Source organism: Eubalaena glacialis, chromosome 12, assembly GCF_028564815.1.
Source record: "Eubalaena glacialis isolate mEubGla1 chromosome 12, mEubGla1.1.hap2.+ XY, whole genome shotgun sequence".
NCBI classification, from domain to species: Eukaryota; Metazoa; Chordata; class Mammalia; order Artiodactyla; family Balaenidae; genus Eubalaena; species Eubalaena glacialis.
Window position 1 is genome coordinate 28,785,223 of NC_083727.1, and position 17,131 is coordinate 28,802,353.

Here is a 17,131-nt window from a genome sequence, read left to right on the forward strand (position 1 = left end):
GATAGTGCCTTCCTGAAAACATGCACAAAAGTCAAATGTGGGAACTCTGAGCAACAGACATACATGTTATGTGCTCTTCCAGAAAGCTAAATAATATAAAATCCTTGATAACACCTTGCCTTTAGAATACTGTATTGATGTTTTTATCCTCCTTAAACTTATTCTTTAATTTTATTCCTTCGTAATTGAATACATTCTCCAGGACTTGAGTTCAGTGGGCATCCAGTTGACGTGGAAGAGTGAACACTTTGGGCATTCATGATGATTCTCTCCTTTGCTCACACGTATTTCGTGTATGATACAAGCATATGTTCGCACTTTGATATTTTGTCTTTCTACCTATTAATGAAAAATATAATGCCCAGTTATATGTTGAGTAATGACACTGCCAGTACTGCAGAGTAGCACAGACTTCTGTCTGAAAGTCAAAGTTAGGTATATGACACTAATATACAGTCTCAGTGTATGATTGAAGTATAAACTGTTTAAAAGTTAAGGCCTATGGGGACTTCCTGGGCGGTCCAGTGGTTGACTTCGCCTTCCAATGCAGGGGGATGTGGGTTCGATTCCTGGTTGGGGAGCTAAGATCCCACATGCCCTGTGGCCAAAAAACCAAAACATAAAACAGAAGCAATGTTGTAACAGATTCACTAAAGACTTTAAAAATGGTCCACATCAAAAAAAAAATCTTTAAAAAAAAAAAGTTAAGGCCTATGATTTTGGTCAACTCTTGGGTTCAGGCAAAATTAGTAGTTCTTGGAAAGTGAAAATCTAGTCTGTTTTTGGTATTTTCTTAATTATGCAAATGAACAAATTTGATATGAGGTTTAAAGTATTTGTATCAAAGAAAAAATTTCAGGGAAGATGGAGTAGTAGGCAAGGATGAGATATTAGGAAAGATAATTTTTGAAAACTGTGGAGAAAGTAAGCTCAGTGTTTATGAGATAGAAGGAAAGAAGGGAGACAATTATAAGAGGCTAGTGAATGGTTAGTAAGGACATTTGAGCAGAATTTGGGTATGATATGTTTTGTCTTTGTTCTTGTTTTCATCCGTTATTATAAATGTGGGCAGATGACTGTAGGTGGTAGGTCAGAATGTTTGATTTTTATTTTAACTGTTAAAGAAAAAAGTTAATGGGAAATGGCTATAGTACAGCATTCTTTAATCATTGTATATTCTAGCTGCTCAGTTTATTTACTCACGACGTGACAAACCTTCAGTTGTTGAACCTGTAGAAGAATATGATTATGAAGATTTGAAAGAATCCTCCAATTCTCTTTTGAACCAGCAGCTAAGCGGAATTGATCAAGGTATAGTAAAAAGTATTCTATGTTTCTTATCTGAAAATGATTAATAATCAGTTTACCGGAAATTATCAATTTTATTGTTCATAATAATGATCGTGGGTAGTAATGGTATGAACTACCATTATATCTTATATCTTCAAGGAAAATTTACATTTTATTAATTATATTTTGTGAGGACTAGATGGTTAACTGTATGGTTGAAAAATTGTGTGGCTGTTATTTAATAACTGGAATTTTTGATTGAAATCTCCTTAGGAGAGAAACTTCAATGATTTGTTTTCTTTTAGCAATATTTATTGTTTCATAAGCTCTATGTAGAGCTTATGGTTAGATTACAGAAGCTCATTTCCTTGCAAAATGGTAGGTTCCAAAAGTCTGGTTTTTATTAAAAAAAAAAAAAATTTTAAGTCTGAAGTAATACTATACAGTGTCCTGACTGGTCACAGTCATGTAAATTAAGTTTCAAGATAGAACTCGTAAATGGTAATGGCATTGGTTCTGAGTTTGCTTCTTTTTAGTTCTCTTAAACATTTTAACAGATATTTTATATTTTGGCTTTTGCCTTTTATAAATAAATTTCAAATATGACATTGTTTCAAACATACTACTCAAGCTATAGATTGATGAACAATGTAGTAGACCTAAAATCACCAGGTATAACAGTAATGCCATCCGTTGGTAGTGAGCAGGGCTGAGCTGATTTGCTCTTTCTGTGGAGTGTGGCTTTGTTCTATAAATGTTTTTAAATTGAAAATTTATAACAATTTAAAAACAGGAAGGGGGGAGTATATGAATCTGAGAGCTGATCTTTGAATAAATCAGTAAAATATATGTCAGCTGCTACCCAAATCAAGAAAAATGGAGAAAGCACAAACACACAAAATTAGAAAGCGGAAAGGGAAACAACAGAGAATAAAAAAATTCATCAACTCGGCAAATACATTTGTCAATCTGGATAAAAGTTTGTAGAGGAGCTGCTGTATAAATTCCTTGATAGTTTCGATTATATTTTTAAAGAATGTGTTATAGTTGTCATTGTGGGGGGAGAGGGTAGGAATAAAGTAGAAGTCTTATACTTTCTCTGCTGTGCCTCAGTATGATTAAGGAGGTATGAAATTCAGAGTTATGTTTGAGAATGAAAGTTAATCATTCCCACCTTACATATGTGAGTAATTGCATGATAACAATAATAATGATTGTAGCTAACCTCTACTAACTGCTTTCCGGGTATTGTTCTAAGTACTGTTCAAGTAATTGCATGTTTAGTCTTCATAACAACCTTATGAGGTAGGCCAGGTATTGTCTTCATTTTATAGGGGAAGAAAATGAGACACAAAGTTACTTGGCTGAAGTTGCACCAGCTAGTAAGTGGCATTAGGATATGAACCAAGACAGCCTGACTCTGTATGTCTACTCTTTGTGTATGTGTAGACAACAGTTGCAATAATTAATTAGAAGAGGCCCTGATGCTAGCTATATACTAAGTATTCTGTTCCAGTTTTAGTAATTCATGTATTTATGAAACAGGTATAATTTTTCAAGTTTAGCTTATTAGCCTATAATTAATTTTGGACTCAAGCAAAGCAGAATTACCCCAATATTTGAGAATTTATTTTTAATAATTAAAAAAGGGAGCAATGGAAAAAGTATTAAATACTTCTTTTTTTAAAAAGAAAGGATATTGCGAGTAGATTCCTTGTTTAGTACGAAAGCACGTAAAAATGTAATGTACGGTGCATTCTGTGAACTGGTTTCACTGGATTAGGGAGTCTGAAAACTTGAGTTATATTTTGATTACTGCTAAACTTAGTAGTGCCATGATTTTCAGTCCTCTTATCTTTATGACTTAGAATTTGATATATCTATGTCATAGAGTTACTGTGAGGATTACAAAGGATATATATACATATGTGTATATGTATAATGCATATATATGTATTAATATTTTGAAAATTGTCAACTGCTATACAAATATAAATTAATATATTCATGCATTTTTATTTGGTGGCCCCTAGGTACCAGGTACTATTTTAGGATCTAGGGATATAAAGCCTTTGCTCTCATGGAATTTACGCCATTATTGAATGTTATTAGTAATTACTTTTTATAATAACATAGTCATCAGAAAAGAAAAATCCTTAAAGATTTTAGACATCCAGATTTAAATTTTTGTGTTTAAAATGAATGTCCGGGGACTTCCCTGGCAGTCCAGTGGCTGGAAATCCATGCTTCCACTGTAGGGGGCGTGGGTTTGATCCCTGGTTGGGGAACTAAGATCCCACATGCTGTGCGGTGTGGCCAAAAAAAAAAAAAAAAAAAGAAATGTCCATTCTTTCCTTAATCTATTGGATTTCCTAATTTTTATGGCATTTTTATGCCAAGTTATCTTGCCCATTTTTAAAGCATTGTTAAGGATGATTTTAGTTGGCTGAGTAGAACTGAAGTTAGCCTAAAATAGAACGTACTTAATTACGTTAAGGTAGTAATGCAAGAAATTTAAGAAATATACTTAGTGATTAACTGGGTTCACTAACTAGTTAGAAGTATTTTTATAATTAACCCTCCCTTTCTACACACGTAAAAAATCATCAGTATAGACCTCATCATCCTCATTGACTGAAATAGATTTTAGTGTATACAATTTACGCTTTTTTCAAGGATCAGTCAATATTACTTTGGAGACATTTATTATAGTGATTTCTTAATTATTGAAATTGTTCCTCTGATAAGGGAAGCTAGGTATATTGTGGATAAAAATATAATCACTGTAATTTTTGCCAAGGAAAAATGAGTTGAACATCCTGCTGTAGTTTCAAATCCTTTTTTCAGTTTTGAAGATTGAGGGTTCTTTCATGACACCACTAAGTATAGCTTTTAATTATTGTTGTCTGTTCTAGCTCGTCTTTTTTCATGCGTTGATCACATGAGAGAGGTACTTGGAGATGCTGTGCCAGATGACATATTGATTGAAGCAGTTCTGAAGAACAAGTTTGATGTGCAAAAGGCTTTGTCAGTGATTCTGGAGCAAGATAAAATGCAGAATTTGAAGGTCAAGAGTGAGGGAGCAATATCTACAGGAAAGATAGCAAAAGGTATGCTTTTACTTGTTCTCTTTTAGTTTTACAGTTAATGCTTTGAAAGAGGCTTTGATTTGATTGAGCTGTTAAGAAAAATGCATGAAAATTTTGCATGTTATAATAATTCTTAATTATTATCAATTGATTTTCCAGTTTGTGAATTTTTAAGCTCAATGGCTGCGTTCCCTTCACTCTGTTAAAGCCTGTTTTTTATTTCCCTGCTTGTTCTTGTAACTAACAGAATATAAGGGAAATAAAATTAGATAACAGCAAGACAGAACACTTTTTGCTTTTAATTATTGGTTTTTTTTTTAACTTTAGTGGGTCAGGAGATAGAAATTAATAGCCAGACAATGTCAAAAAAATCCCTTTATGGTTATAACATTTTATGAATATAATTTAGTTTTATTTAAATATCCTAAAAATTATAATTCTACCACTCTTTCATTTCATAGCCAGATCTTTAATTTTAAATTTTAGTATTTGGGGTTAAATTTAGAACTTAGTCCACAAGAGAAGGTAACCAATTATATTAATTGGTATGATGCCTGTCAGTAGGAGCATGGTGATTTGTTAACTGGGTTGATATTTCTCATAACCTAAAGACTAGATTTTTGCCATAGCGAAATTGTATGCAGTCTGTTACTATGAAATAAGGGTCATTTTTATGTAAATTAAAAATTTTTTTATTTTGGTGGGGGGTGGGATGCACTTTTAACTGACCAATAATATGAGAATGAGTCTGTAATGTGTCATCTATATTAATAGTTTATCCCAGATCACAGTAGAAATTATAGGGTATTATTTGTTTGCATGTTTTTAATACATTAAAAATACAGAAGATGAACCTAGTTCTTTCCATTGGTTTTTTAAACGTTTTGAATTTGAGACAATCCTGACTATAAGTATCTTAAAACCTCACATTTATAAAACTTGTGAAAATTAGAACATTGACTAACTTGGTAATTACCTTTGTATATATCAGTGAACAAAGTATGAAGGTCACTTAAGATGGTTAAAGGAAGGTAAAATCCTTTTTTTTTTTTTTTTTTAGAATGTTCACTTTTTATTAAATAATGATCAAGTGTCACTTTATTCATGCCATAATCAAAAGAAACATTTAGTAATTAAATGCCTCATTTCATGTTTCCTTTTGGTTGCTGTGACTGTCTTCTGCATATGTGAACCTATTCATCTGAAAATTAATGGCTCTTGTAAGGTAAGGAGTCTTATTATCTTCCTCTGAAGTTTCAGCTGATAATGTACAAAGCTCTTGTCCTCAATCTGCAAACCATTTGGATTGCAGTAGCAAACCCTTTGATTTTTCTGGCCCAGTAGCGAAATATGGATTATATCATAATTCTTCGGTTGTACCAAGTCACTATTTACTCCATAAAAAAAAGAAACTTGACAGACCTAAAAGTGAAAAGAAACTAGAATCATGTAAGTTAACAAAAGAGCTGTCGCTAGCTGACCTAATTGACGATATGCCAAGAGATTCTTGTAAAAGTCAGCCATCAGTCAGATTATCATCCACAGATAGTCTGGAGAGTCTACTTTCAAAGAGTCTAGATGCTGATTTGTTAAGACCTCATGCATCTGAATGTATTTCCAAAGATGATTCTGCATTCAAAGGAATACCAGATTTAAAATCCTTAATGATAAAGAGCACAACACCTAATAACTCTTTATTTATTCAAAATAATTCAGTACCTGATTTGCAAAACATTCCAGTACAAAACAGTTTAGGAAGTTTAAATAATCCTTTGCTCTTAACTAGCTCCTTGGAAAATATGGCTGTTGGTAATTTAAATGCTAGTAAAATGACTGAAGTTGGAAGTGTTTCTTCAGTTGAACAAAGCACCAAGAATTGCATATTAAAAAATGACAACTTGCAGTTTTCCCAATGTGAAAGTCCATCCTTAGCTGAACTGTTTCAGGAGCACAAAGAGAACAATCCGAGCCAGTGCTTTACTTTATCTGATCTTTGTAACCAACCATCTGCCAGTTTCACAGATCTAACTTTGGGATCCTTTCCCTTGTCACAACTAGCAAATCAGTATCAGTCTTCGACTGGAATATCAGAATTAACAGGATCTCTGTCATCTTTGGCGTTTTGTAAAGCTTCTCCAACAAGAGACCTTGAGAATTTGTCACTTTCTGATTTGATTGCAGAAACAATTGATATAGACAACTCTCAGATTAAGAAAGATTCCTGTATGCTCAGTTTATGTGAAATGAGGTCACCTGGAATAGATTCTAATATCGATCTTAGTGTCCTCATAAAAGCCCCAGATTTTGTTCCAAAACCTGTAGTAGACCAATCAGTTGCTCCAATACCAGGAACTAAAGTTCTAAGTTCAAAATTAGGGAAAAGTTCCAATTCTTCTGAGGATAATAAGAAAAACAGTAAAGGCTCTCTGACTAGGAAACCACCTTTTTCTGTCTCTTGGACCAAGGCCCTTGCTGCCAGACCTTCAGCTTTTGCTGCAACACTGTGTCTTCGTTACCCATTGAAAAGCTGCAAGCGACGCACCCTTAACCTCTATAAGACTTTTCTTTATAGTAGACAAGTTCAAGACGTAAAGGACAAAGAAATAAGTCCTCTTATAGCAATAACACCATTTGACTTCAAATCAGCATCTCCTGATGACACTGTGAAAGCTAATCAAAAGAAAGCTTTTACTAGAGAATAGTAACAAAAGGAAAACTTAATAACTGTTGTAGAGCTTTTTCTTTTAAATTAATTTAAAGTCTTTATAGGATTACTTTATATTATGGGATTTAAGTTGTGATTTTTGTATTAAAATTGTCTTAAGTCAGTTGATAACTTCAGTTGATATGTACTTTTGCACTGAAATACTTTTTTTTTACTCTGTCTTCTTTTAGTGATAATTGGCTTTACGTTGATAGCCTACAATGGGTGTATGTTTACAAAGTGCTTATGGAAACTTGATATTGTGAAATCAAACCGCAGCTATTTTTGTTTAAAGCATTCAGCTTTATAAGTTTTTACGATGAGACATGTTCTTTTATAAAATAATTTTGTGCTTTGTTCTTAAATGAAAATGCCACCACTTGGGATTATTACAGTTTAGTGATGAAGATTTTTCTTATGATATGTGGCACAGCATAGCTGAGACCGTATTATATTTTAAAATATTAGTGAAATCATTCCCAGTTTCATTATTTTTCTGCAGGTGAGTACTAAAACTTTTCTATTAGAAAATCTTAAAATTTCTGACTTTTAATAATACTGTAGAGGTTGTTGAAACACATTTTTCATGATAATGAAATGAAAATCCTTTTAAGGGACCATGTACATATTAAAGATGGATTAATACATAAATTATTTTTATACATTTTCAAAACCATTTGTCCTAAATGAACACTTTAAAATAAATATATATAAAGTCTTTTCAAGTATGGTTGCATGTTCTTTGAATAGATAATCTTATCAGATCTCTTTCACTTTTTTTACTATAAGTAATGAAATGTGGAGTTTTCCTCTTTGCTACTGACAGCTTTATGTGCTGTAATGACAAAGTTTCAGCAATGACAGGCCAAATAAGAGCTCTTCTAGTCAGTAGAACAAGTACGTAATTCATCCCTTAAAGCAGTCATCATCAACTAGCAGTCAGAATCACTGGGGGAGTTTTTTTTCAAAACACAGGTACTGTGGTTTCACTCCAGATATGGTGAAATCAGTCTCTGAGGATGACACTTGGGAATGTGTATTTTCAAAATGGTCCCCAGTTGATTCTGATGGGTTACTTCTACTTGAGAACCGCTGCCTTAAAGAAATCAGTAGAATGAAGGAAATTACTAATGCTAAGGATAACATTGGCCAACTTGAATTTTTAATTTGTATTTTCCAGTAATTAGGAATACCAAGGAATATTGCTAATTAGGAATTTAGGGTCTTTTGCCTAAGAAGATGCTGTTTTTATATTATTAGTTATTTCTTGCAGGAAAAAATATATAAAATGTTATTTCTTAATGAGAATAAAATAGCTATATTTTCCCAGTAAAGAAATATTTTTCTCTCACAGCTAATTTACTATGCATTTGATATTTTTTTTTTGTTTCTTGTTTATTTTCAGAATGACATTCCAATCTTTTTAGTTGTATATGTTTTTTTTATATCCAGTGTTTTGGTGGGAAAGCTTAAGCCAGCCTATGTCTTCATGGTTCTTGACCAAACACTTTCTTGTGATGTCTTCAGTTTTTGTTTTTAATTGCAGATTTCAGTGCATATCATACTGATGCTTAGATAATATAAATCACAAGTTATATTTTATGCTTGATTTTAAAGTTTGAATTACTCCAACTGCTGATTTTGTTTTTCTAGTCTTGAACCTTAATCAAACATTTTAGTAATTTTGAACTATTAATCTATGACTCATCAACTAGGTGTATATAGTGTAGGCAGTCTCCAGTTTAGAAGTGAATTGTATTCTAAGTGTTTGTTTGGAACTGACAATAATTCCTGATAGATTAAATGCTACACAAGTGGTCCCTTTGCTCATGAATCCACAAATACTTGTTTAATCCATATTGAAGTTGAACAGTGTTACTGTTATAGTACCTTCTTTTATAACAAACTAATTTTCAAGTGGAAATATACTTTTTAAGCCATATAGCAGATCTTGTAGAGTGAACTAGATCTCCCTTTGTTGGCTGATCAGGATTGTAACTACTATTTATGAGATTTTTTTTTTTTAAGGGGAAAAAGTTTCTGTATTACAGGGTGATAGGGAAGGTAACAATTTTTAAATGTCTCCCTATTTCCGTTTTCACGGCTACTGGTCTGTCAGGCATGTATCTGACATGCACTTGCCCTGTTGACTGAGATCTCTGAGATTCAGAGACTGGAACCAAGAAGACCCGCTGTCCCTTCTACCCTTGGCCCTTGGCCCTTGGTAGACAAGTGCCTGCTTGTTCACGGATGCATTCCTAGTGACAGCAGTTGTTCGCACTAAGTGCATATTCTGCACCAGCTGCTGTTTATTGACTGACTGCTGTCTTGGTAGCTCAGGTATGCTAAGTTTTTTGGGTTTATTTTCCAGTTCAAATACCAGTTTTGAAGTGCAAAGCCATTTTTATTTGCATTATGATCAAGTGCATTGATAGTTTAGGAATATAAATAATGTAATTATCTTCTAAATGATATAAAATACAAAAGACATTTAAAATGACTATTTTTCCTCTTCACTTTTTTTGGTTTTTAAAAGAGCTGGTGTTCATAGATGTTTTTCCCTCTTGCATTCTAAAGTCTTTAGTTGACTTTTTTGGTTATGGTTCTTCTTACCATTAATTGCCAAGAACCAGGGTTTCACTTCTGTACAGAATATTTTGCTTAACTTTTCTTTCTTAATTGTTATATCTTTTTCCTATTTCCTAGTTACTGAACTGGTATTGTAACCTCTTTTCCTCCCTTTAGCTTTGAATCTTTCTTTCTTAAACTTTTCTTTCACCTGTTTTTTTCTCATGGAAATAGCAATAACCATTTCCAGTGTGTTATATTTAATTTTTAGTAGTCAGTGGGAGGTCATAGAACTAATTGTCATACCAAGGATAAAACTAGTCCAGTGCTTTTCTATATGTGGACCATTGCAAATAAACAAGTACACAGTTTATATATTGAGGAAGAACTATGTATCAGGTTTCTGTTTTGTGTTCACACAAGTGTATATTTACTTGTAAAGTCAGTTTTGTAGTAACCTAGAAATTGTTTTCTATTACTTTTATAAACAAAGGTAATGCTGACTAGACGGGGTTATTCATATGAGTTTCTTTAGTAGTTTTCTTTTATAATTATATAAGGCTCAGTGTATGCAGTTGTATATTGTAATTTTAATTTCTAGGGTGTAAAAGACTTGTTACATTTTGAGAGTATATATACATTTTTGTAAAAGCTACATTGAAATAAATTATAATTCAGAGGTTTTCTAAAATCAGGTGTGAAAACATCACAATTTATCCATTAGGATTTTTTATATAGGCTTGATATTTCAGAGTGGTATTTTAATAATTTATGATGAAGGTTTCTGTAAACAAATTGAAAAACAAGCTGCGTGGTTGTGAAGACTTCCTTTGAAGATATTTGTCATTTAGAATTCTTGTTTTCCAAAAGGTAGAATTTTATGTTTTTACTTTTTAGGACTCACATAGAAACATTATTAAAGTATAGAATATGGTGACATGGGTAATATTGCAAAGATGGCAGTGGAAAGTAAAAGAATCGATAAAACTACACATTTCTGATGTTGACGTGCCTGGTTTATATGACTTAAAGGAAAGTGTCATTTTAGTTATAGGACATGTCCTGAGATGAACAAAGATCTGATTCTCAAATGGGAGGGGAAAATGGGTACTTAAACACATAATTATATTTATTACAGTGTGTGTAGCATGCATGACATTACACTCTCCAAAGCTGACATCTTTGTCTTCCTGATCCAAGCTGCCACCTCCTCCTCTGTTTCCTGTCTTTATAAGCAATATCACCATCTTCCAGTTGCTTAAGCCAGAAACCTAGTTAGCATCATCCTTGATTTCTCTCCCTCATTTACTTCTTATAGCTGATTACCAGTCCTATTATTTCTGCTTTACGAATAAGGAGATATATGTGTGTAGATATATAGTTGATTGTTGTTATTTGTGGTAGTTATGCTTTATAAAGTCATAAATTAGTGAACGAAATATGGGAACATTGACTTGGTGAATACTGAACCATTGCTCCTACAAGAAACACAGGGTTAGGTTCCTGTGATCCTCTGGTCAGAACATTTTTGTCAGCCAATCAATACATAACGTTGTTTTATGTATGTTTAAAGACACTTTATTTAATATATATTATTTATATATTATTGATTAATTGACATTGAACTCACAGCCAGTAGCACTATAACTTAATGCCTAAACAAAGTGTTATCTAACATGCATCTTTTATTTGTAAGGCATATTGCAGCTGCCTTGTGCTTAGGAACACTAAACAGTGCTTCAGACTACTCTTGGGGACCATTTTAAACAGCAAAATTACCAACTAACAGCTCAATGTGAAAAATGTGGCAATAAAGAGGTCATGGAAAGGGCACTTGCTTATAGTATGAGAGCTGAAACAAGAAGGCAGAATGTCACCTTGTTTGACCTCAGCTGGGAACGTGCCTGTTGGGCTACTCAAATTTTGTCCTGCTCTGCACTTGTCCACAAGAGACTGCAAAATTGTCGAAAGTAATGATTTTTAGTGAGTAGTTGAATTCATGAATATGGAATCCTAAAATGAGGATTGATTGTACATTTTTTGACCCACTACTCTTTGGTCTTATTGCTACTTTTTCTCTTAAAGGCTATTAGCTTTGGGCAGAAATACTAAAATATTTAACTGGCTTCTTTACTTCTCAGTTAATTTTCTCCAAAACACTTTCTGCAATACAGCCAGAGTAACTTTTCTAAAGTGTAGCTCTAATTTTCTGTTCCCCTATATAAGCCCTTTATTTTATAAGACCTTTTATCAACTGGTTTCGCTTTGTGTAACCTACTACCCAAATCCACCCAAGAACACCTACCTGAGTTTCCTCTGCTTCTATAGTACTTTGCCCTTCCCCCTCCATTTCTCCTCCTGGCAATTAGCTCTTGAGGTTGTAGTTTATATTCACTTTACTCCTAATCCTGAGATAGGGGAACCTTCATATGTACCCATAATTCACTGTATTCCTTTTTATTACCACCCCATATAAAATCATAACCCCCCCATACATATAGTTCCTTTCCTTTGTAACCCTGTTGTGTTCCTCACAACCCTTACATCATCTGACATTCCGTGTGTGTACACAGTTTTTATCTGTCTCCCTACTGCTCCCCAGTCTCCCCCACCCTCCCATGCAATTTCTACGAATGTAGGGTTTTTATGTGTTTATTGCTATATTCCCAGCTTAGAATACGTCTGGCACATAAATGTAGGAAAGGATTTAAAGTAAAAAGTAAGTCCCACTCTTAAATACTGTCCCACATCTTGTTCCCTAGAGGAAGCTGTAAAACAAATCTGAAAAAAAAAAAAAATTCTTTTATATTCTTTTAGACACTATTTGCATGTTACACACATCAAATGTATATATATACATTACACAAATGGGAAGATACTAAACACTTCAGTGTCTATATCACTTAGCAAAGTATATTGCAGATCTTTCCTTACCAGTGTATAGAGATCAATCTCACTCTTTTTAAAAGCTGTGTAGAATTCCATAATATGTTTGTACATTAAACAGCCCCTGTTGATAAACATTTTAACTTGCTATCACTAATGATTCCAAAATGAACATCCTATGTTTCTAGAAATTGAATTTCTATGCCAATAAGTATATACTTTAAAATTTTTGATAAATACTGCCTAATTGTCCTTAATAGCGGCTGTGCTAATTTCCTTCCCACAAGTTTACGAGTGTTTTTGTTCAGATTCTCACAGATAGGATTATTACCCTTTTTGGTGTTATTTTCCTAATAATTGGAAAATATTTTTTTCATTTATTTATATGTCTTTAATGAGTGAGGCTGGCTGCTTTCTCACATATTTAAATCTATTTGTATTTCTCTTCCTTAGAACTACCTGTTCCTAATCTTCACCCATTTTTCTGCTAGCTATCTTTCATAATGACTTATAGGAATATATATGTGTGTGTGTGTATTTAATATATTCAATTTTTATATTTAAATTCTAAGAAAATCCTTTTGTTATATGCATGGCATATACTTTTTCTTACTTTCAGTTTGTCATCTTTTAGATCATTATTTATAAGACAAATTGTTGATTTTATTATATTCAAATTTACTAATCTTTTATGGGCTTTTGTTTGAAAGTTCTACTTTACTACAAGATAATTTAAAAAAATTATTTGTTTCTTATATGTTTGACAGTTTCTCTCTTTTTTTAATTTATTTTTTTAAACATTTGAGTGTTTAGTCTAGCTGCTATTACGGGATAAGGTAGAAATAGAGTTTTTCTGCCAACGTCTTTTCTTTTTTGATGGCTGGATTTGTCACAGTTACCTTTTGTTGTATTACACATCCTTTTTCTTTTTTAACCTGCTTAGAAATGCCATCTTTGACATATGCTAAATTCTTCTCTCTCCGTCTGTCTTGTCTGTTTTGGGACTCTGTACTATTCCATTTCTTTGTCTTGTTCTATGCCAGTATCAAATTTTTAATTACTGTAGCTTTTTATTACTATTAGTTTTTAAATATTTTATAGGCTATCTTATTTTTTTTTCTCCTTTTTCATAGTTTTCCTGAATTACCTCACGTGGCTCTTTTTCCCACATGAGCTTTAGAAACAACTTATCAAATTACGGAAAAAAATCTAGTTCTAATTTTCATTGGGCTGTTTAATGTTATCAAAAGATTTTTGGAGAAAAAAATAAACCGTTTTGATAGATGTAAAAGGCTTTAGCATTACACTATTAGACAGTAAACATTACATTATTTAAATAGGTTTTCTAGTATTGGTCTACACTGGAACATTCCTAATTGGTCATGGTGGATTATTCTTTTAATGGGATGGATTTTATTTGAAAATATTTTATTTAAAATTGTTCTGTCCATAAAATTAATTTACAGTTGTATATGTGTGTGTGTGTGTGTGTGTGTGTGTGTTGTCAGGTTTTGGTTTCTCGTGGTTTTATAGAGAGCTTAGAAAGTTTTCTTGGATCCTTAAATAATTTGAAGAGCATTGAAATTATTTGTTTTATGATAGGAATTATCTTTCTCAATATTCTAAGGTCAGTTTTGGAAGCTTTAATTTTCTGAGAAAACTATCCATTTCATCCAGGTTGACAAATGTATTTGTTTAGCATTGTAACAAACGTTGTCTTACTATTATTTTAGATTCTTCTATACTGTGGTTAAATCTCCATTCTTATTTTAAATATTGTTTTCTTTCCTCTACTTTCCCCCTCTGCCCGCTTTTTTTCCTCTTGAGTTTTACCTTGTAATTTATTTTTCTTCCCCAAAGATGGGCTCCTAAATTGGTAGTTAGTTCTACTGGTTTTAATTCATTAGTTTGTGAGTTTATGACCTAATCTCTTCTATTTTTAATTTTCTACCTTTCTGAGTAGAACATTTAATTTAAATACATTAAAATTTTTTACCTTAAAAATTAATATTAATTTTTGAAATTTCAAACACAGATAATAATATAACAAACACTCATGAACCCACCATTTAGTTTCAGCAGAAGGTAACATTTGCTGCACATACTTCTGATCTCTCTCTCTCTCTCTCTCTCTCTCTCTCTGTTCTAAGAAATAAATTGTTAGATTAGAATCCAAGTTCTACCCTTTCCTTGTTCCTCCCCACTCCCTTGAAGTTGTTCCTATTTTCTCTTGCTTAACTTTTGTCTCTGTAGTTATTGTTTTTCTTATGAATACTGTGTTTGCTGTAGCATATGGGTTCTTTTAGAGTTACTGTTATTTTCTGGATAATCCACAATTTAATTTTGATTTCCGTTTTAAGCCAAGAACCTAATTATTCTTTTATTTTTTAAAATTTTTATTGGGGTATCGTTGTTTTGGAATGTTGTGTTTCTACTGTACGGCAAAGCAGAGTTCCCTGTGCTATACAGCAGGTTCTCATTAGTTATCTATTTTATACATATTAGTGTATATATGTCAATCCCAATCTCCCAATTCATCCCACCACCCCCTCCCCCACCCCCGCTTTCCCCCTTGGTGTCCATATGTTTGTTCTCTACATCTGTGTCTCTATTTCTGCCTTGCAAACTGGTTCATCTGTACCATTTTTCTAGATTCCACATATATGCGTTAACATACGACATTTGTTTTTCTCTTTCTGACTTACTTCACTCTGTATGACAGTCTCGAGGTCCATCCAAGTCTCTACAAATGAACCAATTTCGTTCCTTTTTATGGCTGAGTAATATTCCATTGTATATATGTACCACATCTTCTTTATCCATTCATCTGTTGATGGACATTTAGGTTGCTTACTGTATTTGCTGTAGCATATGGGTTCTTTTAGAGTTAACTATTATTTTCTGGATAATCCACAATTTAATTTTGATTTTCTTTTTAAGCCAAGAATCTTTTTTTTTTAAATCCCAGGTTATGGTGTGATTTTTGTTTGCTATTTTTGTTATGATTACTGGTTTCATTGTACTGTTATCAGAGAATGTGGTCTGTACCTTTTACTCTTTGAAGTATATTGAGTTTTTCTTTGTGGTCCAATGTAGTTTTATAATGATTTCATAGGCCTCTGTCAAGTATACGAATTCTGTCTTAAGAAACCAAGATATGATATGTTTCTGTTACTTTTCAAATTTTTGTAGAGTTCAGTATTCTTACTTAAATTCTGTTTCCTTGATTGGCTATAGGCAGAGAGGTAAGTTAAAATATATCTTATTGCATAAACATTTCACCCTGTACATATTGATATAAGATACCTGATCTTTCTGTGGATTTGAAATTTTCATTAATATAAAGCTCCTGGTTTGCTTGTTTTATGCCTTTTGCCTTAAATTCAGTTTGTTTAACATTAATATCATGTTTGCTGCTTTCTCTAAGTTTTATTTGTCCATTCTTTTGCTTTCAGTGTTTTGAGTCACTTTGGTTTAGTTGCGTTTTCTATATTTGTGTGTAATTTGGTTTGTCAGAGACAGTTTTTTCCCATTTATGGCATTGATAGGATAGATGTAATACCTTATGTCACTTAAAAAATATGTTGTTGTCTTTTATATTTATGTATTTTAATATATGGTCTGTGTTTGTTTTGACTTTGTATATACCCTTTGATAACCTGGAAATATTGTAGTTTATCTTTTTGTTTGTTTGTTTGTTTTTTAATTTTTTTTTTTTGGCTGCGTTGGGTCTTCATTGCTGTGCGCGGGCTTTCTCTAGTTGCAGCGAGCGGGGGCTACTCTTCGTTGCGGTGTGCGGGCTTAGTTGCTCCACGGCATGTGGGATCTTCCCGGACCAGGACTTGAACCAGTGTCCCCTGCATTGGCAGGCAGATTCTTAACCACTGCGCCACCAGGGAAGTCCCTATCTTTATAATATAATAACATGTTACCATTTAAAAATTTTGCCAACTTTAAACAGTATGTATGTGTTGATCTCTCATGAAAGATGAAGAAATTAACACACTTATACTTCACCTCCTCTTTATTTCTCATAATTTTTGTTAATATTTTAAGTTCTTAGGGAAAGTATTTACCTATATACCTTTTATAATATATTTAAACTCTTATTAACTGAATTAACTTTAAACAGTTTTTTAATGAGTCCTGGCTTTAAAAGTTGAGCTCATCAGAGTTATACTTTTTCATACTTGACCTCTTCTCTCCCTTTATCTCCTAATAGTTTTAGTCATTATATATGTAGTGCCGAGATTTATAGCATTTTCTTAGATTCTGTACTCAAAATTTCCTTAGTTTTAAACCAACCATAGTTATCTTAAAATTGATTGGATTCTCATGATTAGGCCTCTGTTTATCTCTTGTTCGACTTTGACATCTTTTCCACCTCTCACCTTCCCCTACCCCCAAAATATACATGTTTGAAATATTTCCCAAATCATTGAATGTATGAAAATGATTCTGTGACCTGTATCTGCATTATAAATAATAGTTCTTGGTTCCTCTTTCTTTCCTGGAAGGCTTTGCAGATATTGCTGTATCATTTTCTATTATTATATGTTGCCAGCTAGACTATTCCACTGCTTCTAGTGTGGCT

General features: G+C 32.7%; 1 protein-coding gene across 4 annotated transcripts in view; it reads left to right on the forward strand.

Moving 5' to 3' along the window:
- The window catches only part of HBS1L (HBS1 like translational GTPase), an 84,051-nt gene that overhangs the window by 11,174 nt on the left and 55,746 nt on the right, over positions 1-17,131 (forward strand). For 3 of the 4 annotated variants that reach the window (XM_061206844.1, XM_061206845.1, XM_061206846.1), the window contains exons 3-4: positions 1,183-1,311; positions 4,206-4,400. In XM_061206844.1, the coding sequence (XP_061062827.1) occupies positions 1,183-1,311; positions 4,206-4,400 (324 nt within the window). Of the gene's footprint in view, positions 1-1,182; positions 1,312-4,205; positions 4,401-5,609; positions 5,833-17,131 lie in introns of all 4 variants that reach the window. The other variant, XM_061206847.1, reaches the window with a different exon arrangement.